Source organism: Carex rostrata, chromosome 11 (assembly GCF_964058835.1).
Source record: "Carex rostrata chromosome 11, lpCarRost1.2, whole genome shotgun sequence".
Taxonomy (NCBI): domain Eukaryota; kingdom Viridiplantae; phylum Streptophyta; class Magnoliopsida; order Poales; family Cyperaceae; genus Carex; species Carex rostrata.
Window position 1 is genome coordinate 3299074 of NC_135928.1, and position 15307 is coordinate 3314380.

Here is a 15307-nt window from a genome sequence, read left to right on the forward strand (position 1 = left end):
TTATCCAATAAATCAGGAGCATAATTTTCATTGTACCCTTTTGCATTATTTTAATATCATTTTTAAAAGCAAAAGTTCCGGGTTTAGTGGATGATTACACCACTAATTTGTTCAATACCCATTGGACCTCTCCTCCTAGTGAAAAGCAAGTCGACTTCAATAATTGAGTGCTGTGATACCACTTTTGTCTCTCTCCAGAGAGATCGCAAGTTTAATTTTTGAAAATAATATTTAAAAAATATTGTAGTGTACCGAATCATGTAATCAAAATAGATTGTATAATAATACTAATAATAAAGTTCTTATTTATTATTTATAATGATAATAATGATGATGATGATGATGATGTTTATGATATAAAGGAATAATTAATGAAAATAACAACTATAATGATGATGGTGATGGTGATGGTGATGATTATTATTATTATTATCAAGTTACAACAATTTTTGAGTTACAACAAGCTACCACAATCATTTTCTATATTTTCAAATTCCAAATCGTCGATCCAAACCATTAGATATGATATCTACAATAAAATGTGCTTGGAGACCAAATTTTATATCTTTAGAAATTTTTTAACTATTTATTAAGATGGGTACAAAAACTAGTCAAATTCAACCAACAACCAAGTCTTAAAATAAAAGTAGTCATAAAATAAAACTAGAAATGAAATCTAATCACAATCAAACAATAAAGATAAGTAATAATAAAGTAGTCATAAAATAAAAGTAATAAAAATAAAAGTAAAAGTAATAGTAATAATACTAATACTAATAATAACTATATTCTACCTAATCATAGAGGTCAAAGTTATAAGCTTACATCCTAGACTTCAACTTCCTACTCCTATGACCTAAGACCTATAATACTATCTCTAAATAATTCTTAACCAGCACTAGGTTATGATTCTGGTACGTGGATCGCTAGCTTCCACGCGCTCCTGTCCGAAGCCGACTCCTTAGCTATATTCTACTCCTTCAAGTCGCTTTTTACTGCTTCATCCCATGTCAATCGTGACCGACCTCTGCCTCTCCTTGTATTTTTGATACGCCTTATAATTTCAATACGCACCGGTGCTTCAGGAGGCCTCCTTTGGAGATGTCCAAACCATCTCAAATGATTTTGGATGATCTTCTCTTCAATCGGTGCTACCCCAAGTCTGTCACGTATATCAAATTCAGACCATTGAATTTTGTACCCATCTTAATAAATAGTAAAAAAAATTCAAAAAATGTAAAATTTGATCTGGAAGCACATTTTATTGTAGAGATCATGTTGAACGGTTTGAATCGACGATTTGAACTTTGAAAATATAGAAAATAGTTGTGATAACCTGTTGTAACTCAAAAATTATTGTAACTTGATCCCTCCTCTTATTATTATTAATGCTGGAAAAAAAAAAAATCAATCCGCACCTCAAATCTATCTGATGTGCACCCGAAAATTGATTTAAATTCTGAATTTAATTTGGCCTTAATTAACTAAATACGGTGTCACGTCCTGCTCAACCTGAATTTTAAACCAATTTAATCTAAAAAAGTTCGACCTCTAGTCGGATATGATTTTTCTATGCATTATTACCATCCACCTCAACCGAAAAAAAAAATTTCAAAACACCACGCAATCCAAAAGATAAATTTGAATTGACAAAGAAAAAGAAAGCCCACCATTTAGCAAATTACCTAATCAACCTATTTATATAATGTTGTTATTTCTATTTTAAAAGCTCATGCACTCCTTCCTTCCTAAATACTTTATTAAGCTTCGAAAATCTAAAATTACACATTTGAGCTAATTTGACGGCTATTTTAAATTCTAAACTAGATGTTGGCAATTATTATCGTCTATAAATCAGTTCTTGATCTATTGACAAAGACAATGTTATTAGAACCGGACTGAACATCAACTCGGTAAAGCTTCGAATTAACAGTTTACTGATTCGACTGGTGGACTAACTGGTTCAACCGATTCAACCGCTGATTATTTAAACATATATGTTTAGTAAATATCAAGATTGCATATAAATGTAATCATACTGTTATATACTTTTGATGAAAATTCGCACATATATATTGATTAATATACTATATAACTCAATTTATTTATTAAATATCACTTATCAGGATTGTTTACATGGTTTGGCCAAAAACATAACAATCTTCTTCTCAGGAGGATTTCGTCGAACAGTTCATAGGCACACTCGAATAGCCATATAAATACCAGCAAAATACTCTTAATCGCTCTAACAAGTAATAACAAGACAACCCTACTCAAATCACAACAATTTCACACAGAGTTTCCACCATTACTAAAACCCCACAAGTTCCCAATAATCCTTAATAAGCTCATAAATCTTGATTTACTAACCTTCTTGAATCCTGATTGCCAACAAGGTTGTCTCCGCATTCTTTGATGAACAAAGCAAGGTAGCAGGACATCATACTACCTTCCTGTTCACCTACAAAGACATATCTTTTCTATTAGTCTCCATCTCCACTTTTATATATTTTTTTTGTTTTTGAAAAGAACTCTAATTTTCTTAAGAAAAAATGAGCCCTTATTCATACTTTAATATGGACTTCCAGGTCGAGTATCACACCTTCCTTGTTCTTGATTGGGTAGATTGACACCGGGTGGTGGCAACCTTTCGGTCAGCTGAGAAAGAAAGGACGCATAATCTGTCATTCATCAGGAAAACTGAAAGAAAGATCTAACCCAAACCGGTTTTTTACCGAATGGTTCGCTGGGTTTTGTAAAAGCCGGTCAATTAAGCCGGTTTTGACCGGTTTTAATGCATGTCCGCTCTTTTAATTGAACAAATTCAGAATTAATTTCAGTTCAGGTTTCTTCCGGGCCGACCGGCCGGTTCGGTCTAGTTTTGGTAAAACTGGGCAAAGGTAATGCCTCTTGTGAAAGGTCACATGTTCGACATATAGAATAATTTTTTATAGATATTAAATAGTTTAATAGTTTGACTTTTATTTTTTTTTTCAAAAAAAAAATCATAAAAGAATGATTAAGAAAAAGTTGCTATACAGAGAAGGCACTATATGAATACTGGCAAACATGAATGCTGGCAACTGACAGCATCTAGTTCAAATTTAAAATCTCCTTTTCTTGAATGCTTGTTTTCTAGATAAGCTATCAAATAAATAAAGAGAAGGGTTATTAAGAGTAACAATTGTACTATTGAGCATAATGAGAATTTTTTTATATTGCACAATTTACTCTTGACTTGGCGCATTTAATACACACTAATTCAAAAATATACAATTATATTTTTGGTTAACAACAAATAAGTATGTAAGCTTTCTTAACATATTACTCTTTCTAAATAAAATTTACATATAATTTTCATATTATTAACTGTGTACATGCCAATTAATGTTATTTACTTATTTATTTGCATTAGAAGATAAGAAAAAGGCATTGCAAATCATTTCGGGATTTTTTTTTAAAAATAAATTAATAACTTCTGTTCACATACATAATAATGCATAATCAAGTTTAGCACATAATAGAAGAACTTCAAATAAAAATAAATTAGATATTAAAAAACAAATTCTCGATCGAAACACTTAATATAATAATATATTATTACTCTCAAAATAGCATTCTCCTTAAAAAAAAAAAACGGCCTTCCATGATTGGTAGTGAGGAGAGACAACTTCTCTTCGCCATTAATTGCCAATACTTAAATAGATAAATAAATAACATTACATAAAAATAAACTGAACTAATAGTTTTGAATAAACAAACTTTAAATAAAATATTAAGAGAAAGGCTCTCAATAGTAAATCATTTTGCATCTTGACTAATATCTTTTAATTAGAATAATTAAAATTCAGATCTATTGACATGAGCAAATTGAATGCGAAGTCAATAGAGATTAGGTAATTGAACTTATAGACCAAAGCAAAGTGCATTCTATTAATTTTCATGATAGATCAAGCTTCCTCCATTTAGTTACTATTTCTCTTAAACAGGGACTTAATTTTAGTAGCCCTGCCCCTTACTATTAAAATATCAATTCATACATGAATCCATTATTAGCATTACTAGTGCGAGCAAAATCATAATAAAGAGTACAGTTAATTGTAATTGGAATATAGATAAGATTGCAAGACCACATCCAAAAAAAATTCCATTATGTTGCTTAAACCTACAGACAGAAATTAAAAGGTAACCCATACCAGTATATAAATGCATGAATATTTCTTGTATAACTCATGAGTGTACATGCCACTATGGGTTTTTCTTGCTGGCAGGTGCATTTCTCATCTCTAATTCATGATTATCATTGGATATAACATGGTGGTTATTGGTTAATGATGGTTGCCTAAAAAAAAAACACTATTAATTTGATATGTTTCTGATAAATCTCTTTTACGTGAATCTAAAATAAGATGGTTCATTTATAAACTTTTGACCACATTTGTTTAACTTTCTTACCTTTTTGTTATAAATATCATTTGTATTTCAGGTGGGGAAACAGGGCTAGTTGCTGGCAAGGTACATACTTATATCTAGTTATTTATTTTAAGCTATTACTTAACTTTTCTTGATGAACCATCTCACAGTATGATGATGCCAACAATATGAAATAAAAGCATCTAAATTTTGTTTATTTTCCATTTCCTAAATTTGATACTTTGGTGCAACAAGACATGGTGCATTGCTAATCCAAGCACCACTGAGACAGCCTTGACAGAAATCGTCGCATGTGCGTGTGCAGAGCTTGACTGTACGCCCATTGAAAAGGGGATGTGCTTTGATCCTGACAACATTATTTCCCATGCATCAGTGGCCATGAACTTGTACTATCAAGCAAATGGGGAAAATGAATGGAATTGTCGCTTCCAGGGTGTCAGCCTGATCTCTGTGACCGATCCAAGTTCGTAAAAAATTTCTCCTCCATATTTCATTTTTAGTAGCTTTTATCAAACGTCTTTGCTTTCTTTAAGAAAATAATAATTCTATGCAATAAAAGAATGTTATAGTACATATATCCATAATTCCATATGCCATTGAACTCTCCTTCCCCTTCTCAAAAAATTTAATTAAAATAACCTTTCATCTACACAGTGTTCTTGGAAATCCAATTTTTTTATGAAGAATGAGAAAATAAGTTTTGAATTTCTGATAAATAAAAGGAGGGTTAAAAATGGGGTAGTTAAGATACATCAAAAATTGAGAAATGAAAAACAATTGGGTCAATTATCGAGTAGTTTAGATACATAATTTTGAATAATTTTGGTTCCCAGAGTACTCTGTGGAGGGTAGGATTCTACAGTTTTTATTGAACTTGTAGCATACTTGATAACACATATTAGCTTATAATTTACAGTAATTGACCCATTATTATGTTAAAATCATTCGTTTAATGTGTTTTCCAGGATATGGATACTGCAAGTATGATTAGGAGAAGAAGATTTGTGTTGTTATTATGGTGCACGTTGAGATTATGAATCCGATGATTTGTGTTTCTGTCTAGATTATGCTAAAGGTTGTGTGAGTAAAATTATATGAACTGATTTTGCTCATCTCCATCTCCTTAGTCATCGCTATTTAATAATTATATATGCATCTTCTCTTTTCCAACCTAAATATTGCAAATTCGTAGTTCTTGTACCAGTGCATTTTATAATGAGTTATCCTGAACAATATTTCTAAATGAAATTGTATTAAAGCCCACAATTTCCTATTGTAAACCATCATCATTGTATATTTAAGCCCCTAAAATAACATAATCCTCTCAAAATTATATACGGTGATGAACTCGTAATTTTCGGCTAACCTCCAACAGGGACTTATCTTTTTTCTCTAATTGTGGTTGAAGTCTATCTAAGGAAGCTAAAACTCCTGAGATCGATTATCAAAATATAAACTAGGATTATAATGCATTATTTATATTTTAGTTATGAAGAATAAAAGGAAATACAGCTAAATGATAGGAAAATTACAGATAAATCCATTTTAAAGCATTATAATCCTAGCTTGAAATGGATTTAACCGCAAGATATATTCAAGTACCATTGGATACAATCACCAATATAAAATACTTCCCTCCTCTTGCTATATTACCAACTCAAAAAATTGCAAAACCAGAAGAAGTTCAAATTGGTGAATATAATTTTCCTCTTCTCAGTGCGAACTAAACTTGTACGAAAACAGAGCATGGTTATCCTTTGTTAGAATATCAATGTTTAACCAAGGAGCAATAAATTATATAAAAATTAAAAGTTTAATTAAGAGGGGTTCCATGTATACAAGTACCCATAAGATATGAGATGGATTTTGTTAACTCTTTGACACTTTCTCTTTATTCTATGTTATTTTCCATGTAAAGGGTACACTACGGATTGAGATTTCAATTCGTTCGATTGTGATATGCAAGTTTGGTAGTGGAGGATTTACTAAAGCAAGAGAGGTTATGTTGGGCCGTTGGGCTGTTGGGCCGTTGGGCTGTTGGGCCGAGGGGGCTATTGAGTGGAACCATTTAAGCAATTCATTTGATGCTACAAAAGTCAATTAACTGATCTAGGAAACACTTTCCCGTTTATAAATTTCTCTTTTTTTTATATGTAGCATTTAAAAAAAAACTACAAGCATTTCTCATATTATAACTTTTGAAATAGATTCATCAGTATATTCACAGTATATCTTGTTAAGGGGGTGTGCTTTGCATTGTGCCATGCTGAGCCCAGTTTTTAAAGTTGGAGATTATGAGGTTGGTCTCTCATTGTTATAACTTTTTTAATTATAGGTAGGTATTGTTTTCCCTAGTTAAATTTGTATACAAGGCAGATAACTGAATTAACTGATCCTTTGGACACTAGAAATTCGTGTTTTCTAGTATTGCCGACAATGAAAAGGGTGTCTCATCAAACACCTTAACAATTGAACCTAGGGGGGCTCGGGGTGGGGGGTCGGTGATGTAGTTCAAGCTTGAACTGGCGTAGTTCCTTCAGCTCTATTATTTCAGTTCCAGTCATCTCAGCAGCAGTCTGGGATTCCTCTGCCACAGCTAGGTGAGCAACTCCTCGGCCTCCACGTCCCCTGCCTCCTCGACCTGCACGACCACCTCTCTGTCCTCTGCCCCCTCGGCTACCACCAGTATTACGGGGATAAGGGCAATTGTAGCTGAGATGCCCTTTCTTTCCGTAATTGTAGCACTCTCTATCGTCTCTGAAATGAGCATCAGGAACCAATGCCGAGCAAACATCAGGTGAGGTCTCGCTTGTCATCACTTTCTGTCTGATCTCCTCTTGTTCCATCGATGCAATAGCCTCATCCAATGAGGGGAGAGATGGCATGTGACACATTGATACTGTCTTTCCCTCAAACTTTGAATTCAGGCTCTTGAGAAAACGAATCACTCGCCTGCGCTCAAGATATTGCCTCCTAAGAAGAACATGGGTTCTGCAGCGATAGCAAATCATAGTGGTCAAAATCAGCCCATAAGTGACGTAACTCTGCTGCATACTGATGAACCGTCTTCTCCCCCCTGTGTGGTGGCATCAATCTTCTCCTCCACTTCCATCATCATCGTCACACTCCCGGCTCTAGAGTACATCCCCTCCAATGTCTTCCAGACATCAGCTGCACTTGAGATAGACTCCACCATCCCAGCTATAGTTGAAGACATAGAAGTCAACAACCAAGAAGCCACCAGAGAATTAGTGTTACTCCATGTGCTCCACTCAGCACCCGCCTTATTCACCGGCTCAGTGCACACCCCCCCCCCCCTCTTTACATAATTTTCAAGTCATTCGATTCGAAGGTTCAACAATGCCCTCCTAGACCAACTCAGATAGTTTCTCTCCTCTGGTTTGGACTGAAATATCCTGGATACTCCCTCCAGGATCTCCTTGAGTTCCTTACTAGTCACAGGTGTTCCCATCTTCACAATTGACTGCCCTTATTTCAAACCCAACAAAGAACGAGATCAAACACAACTCAACCACAAGCCGTGTGCCTACATGCGATCACAACTTTCTCCATCTATCTGTACAACCCAAGTTCATACTCATCTAGAAAATCTAACACTTTCTGGACTTCACCAGCACAGTACAAACCAACAAAACGTTTTTCTTCCTTTTTTCTGTTTTTTTTTTATCACAACAAAACAACAATCAGAAGGAAATCCCTAAATGAAAAAAACAAAGATGAAGAGATCAACGCATGTAGGGAGCGAAATCGCCAAATCAAAAAAAATGATGAGAACTTGAGCGATATATGAAATGAAGTCGCTGGAAAGAAAGAAAAAAACGATCAGAAGCGGAGCTACTCACGATCGGAAGCGGAGCGAAATACCAAGAATTTACGGGAGTACTAGTCATTATAATCGCAGCCGCTAAGGCTCTGATACCATGATATTTTTTGAATTAAAATTAGAGATAACCTTCTCTTATGAAGAGGTTCTCTTTTATATTAATACACTTTTACAAATAAGTCCTTACAATATTAACTAATTAACTTACTATATTTAAATAACTTAACAAAAGTTATATTAGATTAAGGCATAAAGAATCACTAGAACATCTAAGCAACCATACACTGCATAGACAAGAAACTTTGCTTTGAAGTTTGAAATTATTCCAGTTTATTAGAAAATGAGAATATCTTGTTCTTCTCAACGGATGCATTGTCCCGGCACTCTCCAGGAAACTAATCCTTTATTCCTCTCCTCGATAGACAATGTTGTATAGTTCTTCCAGTCAACGAGTAAACTTCTCAAATCAGAAACTTTTCTGGCCATAGTCTCACAACAGGTTGAATGCATCGTGTAGATCTCATTCAAGTCTCTCCCATAGCTACAAAACGCACCAAAATATTTTGTGTCAATGTATTTCACTTTTGGTGCAAATTTATCCATTATTTCTCCTTTTATGGCATAAAGCGTTCTCTGCTCATTAAGCTGTGGAAATCTTTTCCTTGCCTCATACCAGTACTTGAGTATCTCAGCAGTCTTATTACTGGCTTTGACGTAGAAAAAACCAGTATTTGGTTCATTTCTGAAATCTTCTGGATCTCCGACAAAATGATCAGTTGATAGTGTTATGTCGGAGTAAACATTTATATGCAGGAATGGATTTCGAAACCACAAAACATCCATATCCTAACATTTTACAAAAATTGGATGAGTTAGTGGCAGAGTAATGGTGAAGCCCACATGTTATATTTTCAAGAAAACAAAAGAGGAATTGATGAAGTATAAATGTACCGTGAAAAGGAAGTTGTATCCAAACTGTAGAATATACTGCTGAAGCATGATCTTGGTCCAGACAAGTTCAATGAAGTCATTTGTCATGAACACCTTCTCTGTTGTAAAATTGACTCCTTCCATCTTAAAATGGTAGCAGTGAGGGTGTACGGATTTGCACTTGTTGAACGCAATCTGATCCATTGCTACAATGACCAGGTTCTGGAGGAGATGCTCTATTTTATCACCGGCATGAAAGCTCTCGAGAAAGGTATCCATGATGGAATCTGGAGCTGTCCATGCTTCGCTAACCTCGGTGAGTATGATTGTTTTTCCATCCATTGCTGCCTTTTCTAGTACCTCACGTAAATCTTCAAATTCTCTAATGTTCCAATCCATCATTGTTTTCCATTCAACTGCTTTGCCTAGTAGTTCATCGGAAGCATCCAATTCTGTCTGCACGGTGTATTGGATTATGATTGGTATGTTAGATCAAAATGATATTGTACAGATAAAAAATGGCGTGTTTTGCTGATACTGGTAGTGTAGCTATGGAAATGAAGAGATACTTAAGTTGCTCGAGAACTTAGTTATTTGAGCCACTTGAACCCTCAAGTATAATTAAAGTTTCTATTTCTTTTAAGCTTATTACTAATCAGTTTCAAACTTTCAATAATCATAAATGTAAATACTAATTCCAATTAAGTTCTTATATTACAACTGCCTTTGGCCTGAGCTGATCACAAGGCGTGGACAATCTTAAATTCTTAATTAAAAGCTCACAACTGCAGCAATTATATATGTAAAAATTGCTATAAATCAAGCTGAGTTGGAAATTATGCGAGCCTATTGTAGTTAGTTTAGTAGACCTATGGATTAATCGAGGGGTTTTTTTTTTTTCCTGAGAAAATTAAGCCAGTGCCAACATACATTGGACTTTAAAAAAAAAAAAGTATGTTGGCACTGGCTTAATTTTCTAAAAAAAAAAAAAATGATCTCATGGAGGTGGGTTTGAGCTGGCTCGCTCGACTTGCACTTCTTGTCTAATTGGTCAAGACTCTGATCTTGTTATAAGAAATTTGTGTTTACTTGATAATATTTCCATTCTAATTAGAAGTAACTGAGAACTATAATTACTTCCAAATTTGGATATAATGCATGCACAACGGTAATATTTCAAACTTTTTTCATATCACGCTAAAATGTTCAAAAAAATAAAATTGAAGTTCTTGTACAAACAATAGAGTCAAAACAGTGCTACATTAATCAAAAACTGCTCTGTCAAAAATGTGTACCGGCCTTCTCGTACGGCTGAATGCATCATATCTCGGCACTTATCAAATTAATGTCATGCATGACATCCATGGTGTTAATATATTATATTTGAAGAAAATGAAAATGATATATTCCCTGATATCAAAATCATGTTAAAACAATTTCATTGTATGGGTGCTAATTAAGTATCAGTAGAATAAAATTAATATCACAGCTTGCTGCTTACTTCATTATGGGTTTCAGTAATGTCATTCCCGTCAGACGGGGAGAGATGCACAGAAGTTAATATCCTGAGGTAAACGAGCAAGAGTACGGTGAGAAGGATCCCAACAAGAAGGCTCTCTATTTGGTGCAGGATACCAGTACTCATTTGTAAGTAGTTTTTTTTTTTCCTTGCATGTAGGTTCTTCAGAAATCAGAAACACATACACTATATATGAGAGGTGCATTTATAGATGGTGTACTACACATCGTTAGTGGGCCCTGTCAATTGTGTATATACTCTGATACATTTTAATTAAAGGGTCCATGAAACATCAATTTATCTTTAATGTGGCAATTACCTCTGCGACAGTAGCTTTTGATATGTTGATGAATAAACTTAATTTGCTATTAAATTCGTAACTGCACTTAAGGCTGTTTTTAAATGACAATTTGAAGGGGAAAACGTTAACCATTATGGGCGTATAACCTCCCAAATTAAAGCTATTGAAGTCTATTTTCAGATGCAACAAATTTCAAGTCGATTGGAGTTATCTAGAGAAAGTTATAGCAATTTTAGTAACGAAGAGTCAGAATTTACTGTTCTGTTTTGTATTATGGTTTTGAGTTGTTTTTTAATTCTGTTTTAAATACGAATTTTAAGAGTCTTGTTTAGGGTTATAAATAGAGTTATATTAACTTGTAAGAAGGCAGAAGAGAGAAATAAAAAAAGATAGTTTGAATAATAAAAGAGATTTGAGAACTTTGTCTCTCTTCCTTTCACCGAAATATATATCTTAGTTATCAAATTGGTATCAAAGCCGATGGCTAAATATATCTGTGTTAATTTGAGATTGCAAGGAAGCATGGGATACATTGAAAAAAGTCTAAATATATCTGTGTTAATTAAAGAAGGATACATTGAATATTAAGCAAACAAATCTACTGAAATTTATTTGGATGTGTTTGGGTTAGCAAGCTATTTCGAACTAGTTTGGGTGTGTAAGCCTTAAATTTGAAAACATGTATAGCCGGGGAAGTTGGGATATTGAGAGCCCATGGAAGAATTTGAGGCAATAGGAACATAACATGTTATATATTCTCTATATCTACTAGATAGAAAAGGCCATTGTAATTATTTTTATGAACTCCATATTCCAAAAAAAAAATTCATGATTTTTTTACGCAATATTGAAATAAATATTTAATTATAAATGAGTGAGGTTACAGTACCTTGTAAAATGCAGAACGTTTTGGGTTATTAATTTATATCTTCGTTTTTAAAGTTCAAATAGTCAATCCGAATTGCTTAAGAAGATTTCAATATGAAAATGCTGAGATAAGAGGATGGGGTTAAGCAAAGAAAAGTAATAGAGCACTTGAGTGGTACAAAAGAGGAGAGAATTGGTACAGCTAGTAGTCACTGGGGCTGCTTTTGAGGTAAAAAGAGATAAAGGAACGTAGGTACATGTTTGGAAATTGAAACTATGATTCATGTTAGTGAATTTTCATAGTCTGGACTAGTGGTTTGCTCACGGGCACGGGTCGGGCGGTCCGGGCAAACTCGGGCACGGGCACGGGTGGGCAAGGGCACGGGCAACACGGGTATACGGGTATCACGGGCTGGGCATCACGGATTTTTTTTTCAAAAACTCTGCCCTGTCCGTTTAATACCTGTGCCCGTTTAATACCTGTGTCCGTTGTACCCTTGGGGGCAGGGCGGTCCAGGTATTTTTTTTTCTGTTTTTTTTGTTCTTTTTTTATTTTTTACAGTGTCGTATGAATATTATTACGTGTTTATAATTCGACTTTTAAAATCTGAATAGTTCAATATCAAATAGTGTATATAAATAAATAAAATTTGTAACTTATATATAAAAATTATTAATGCTAAAATTTGTATATTTATTCGGCTAAGTACAAATGTATTTATTTATTTATTTACACGAGTCATTTTATTTTATTTTCAAATTATCATTCTAATTATATAGTTTCATAATTTATTTATATCTCGAAATTTTTAGTTTACATTTTAAATTGATAATATATTTTCTAAACGTTTATTTATTTTTAATAGGTTAAAAGTCTCATCATATTGTTAGAACCAGCATTCTCTCGCATTCTCTTGCTAGTTACTAGCAAAAAGATTTACCAACAATAAATTAATTTTACGTGATAACATTTCTAACATACTCAAATAGTATTATTTCTATATGCAGCAAAAAGATTTACAGCATTATTCAAATATACATACGTATATGTATATGTATATATAATATAGAGGTTGGCTACTCTACTTACATAAGCATATGAGGGTATATGCTTATAAGTCTTTTTTTTCGTTTTCAAAATCCAAAAAGTCAATCTGAACCGTTAGATGTGATCTCTATATTGAAATGTACTTGGAGACCAAATTTTATATTTTTCTGATTTTTTTTTACTATTTCTTAAGCCACTTTGAAAATTGCTAATCCAACGTCTACCGTTGAACGAAAAATTAAACTGAATTTTTGAGGCACTAAATGATGTTTTTTGAAATTCTGATGCTTCCGATACCCGGGGACATTCTCTGGGTGATATTCGGATCCGTCTCGTCCCCACCCCCTTCCGAAAAGTGGTCATACTCGCAAATCCGACTTTCCTAGCCAAAGTTATGACTGTTTAAAGTTTTTTCGAAAGCTGAACTTTGAAAATTCATAACTAACTGTAGAAAAATTCAAATAAATTGAAATTTGTATCAATTCTGTATATTTTTTAATGCTCTACATGCTACTGTAATCACTTTTACAGTTTGATCCCTGTATCAATCCAGACTTGCTGATTTCCAACATCGGTCAAATTTGATATACATATACATATATTATACATATATTATATTATATATATATATATATAGAGAGAGAGAGAGAGAGAGAGATGGGTTATGGTGCATTGCAATGCATGAAGGGGTTTGTGCATTGGACCATAAATCTAAAATTCAAAATCCAAATGGCCGATCCAAACCGTTCATCTTGTTCTCCATATTAATATGTGCTTGGAGACCAAATTTTATATTTTTCTGAATTTTTTTTACTATTTATTAAGTATTTTACAAAATTGTTGATCCAACGGTAGCTTAACAAAACAATAAAATCAGCAGCCACCGTTGGATCAACAATTTTGTAAAATACTTAATAAATAGTAAAAAAATTTAGAAAAATGTAAAATTTGGTCTCCAAGCACATATTAATATGGAGAACAAGATGAACGGTTTGGATCGGCCATTTGGATTTTGAATTTTAGATTTATGGTCCAATGCACAAATCCATCCATGCATTGCAATGCACCATAGCCCATCTATATATATATATATATATATATACACACACACACACACACACATATATTATATATGAGGAGGGATCAAGTTACAACATTTTTTGAGTTACAACAAGTATTTTCTACATTTTGAAAGTCCAAATCGTCGATCCAAACTGTTAGATGTGATCTCTACAATAAAATATGCTTGAAGACTAAATTTTACATTTCTTGGAATTTTTTTACTATTTATTAAGATGGGTACAAAAACTAGTCAAATTCATACCATTGAATTTTGTACCCATCTTAATAAATAGTAAAAAAATTCCAAAAAATGTAAAATTTGGTCTCCAAGCATATTTTATTGTAGAGATCACATCTAACGGTTTGGATCGACGATTTGGACTTTCAAAATGTAGAAAATGCTTGTTGTAACTTGTTGTAACTTGATCCCTCCTCATTATATATACATATATATACATATATTATATGAGGAGGGATCAAGTTACAACATTTTTTGAGTTACAACAAGTTACAACAAGCATTATTTATATTTTCAAAGTCCAAATCGTTGATCCAAACCGTTAGATGTGATCTCTACAATAAAATGTGCTTGGAGACCAAATTTTACATTTTTTGAAATTTTTTTACTATTTATTAAGGTGGGTACAAAAACTAGTCAAATTCATACCATTGAATTTTGTACCCATCTTAATAAATAGTAAAAAAATTCAAAAAAATGTAAAATTTGGTCTCCAAGCACATTTTATTGTAGAGATCACATCTAACGGTTTGGATCGACGATTTGGACTTTGAAAATGTAAATAATGCTTGTTGTAACTTGTTGTAACTTAAAAAATGTTGTAACTTGATCCCTCCTCATATTATATATACATATAATATACATATATATACATATATTATATTAGACATGTATAATTTGAATAACACAAAATCACAACATTAATTATTGCATAACTTTCATTAATATAATTTTCTTAGCAAAATATTTTCTAAAATTAAAGTCGAATTTTAATTTTAATTGACTAAATTTCACTAAATATTTTCACAAATACTTATTACATCTATAAATTCAATTTCAACAAATAAACTTAATTATTAAATATCTTACAAAATATACACAATGCATAATTTTTTATTCTCAAATAGTTACACATCCCTAACAATTTATTTTTTAAATATACAAGTGACATTAATTTCACTTTTTACTCTCTCAATTACCATGACTTGTAAATATATCATAACTTGTAAACTTCTCTTCAAATATCATATCGAAATATCAATTTGGAAATTTTTTTCACATTA

General features: G+C 32.7%; 1 protein-coding gene across 1 annotated transcript; it reads right to left on the reverse strand.

Moving 5' to 3' along the window:
* Nucleotides 1-8638: 8638 nt before the first annotated feature.
* LOC144561931 (uncharacterized protein At4g15970-like) lies at nucleotides 8639-10853 on the reverse strand. Its single transcript, XM_078311038.1, has 3 exons — nucleotides 10710-10853; nucleotides 9230-9664; nucleotides 8639-9124 (listed from the first exon to the last, which is right to left on the reverse strand). Exons 1-3 carry the CDS (start codon nucleotides 10851-10853, stop codon nucleotides 8639-8641), a joined length of 1065 nt encoding a protein of 354 aa, XP_078167164.1.
* Nucleotides 10854-15307: the final 4454 nt, after the last annotated feature.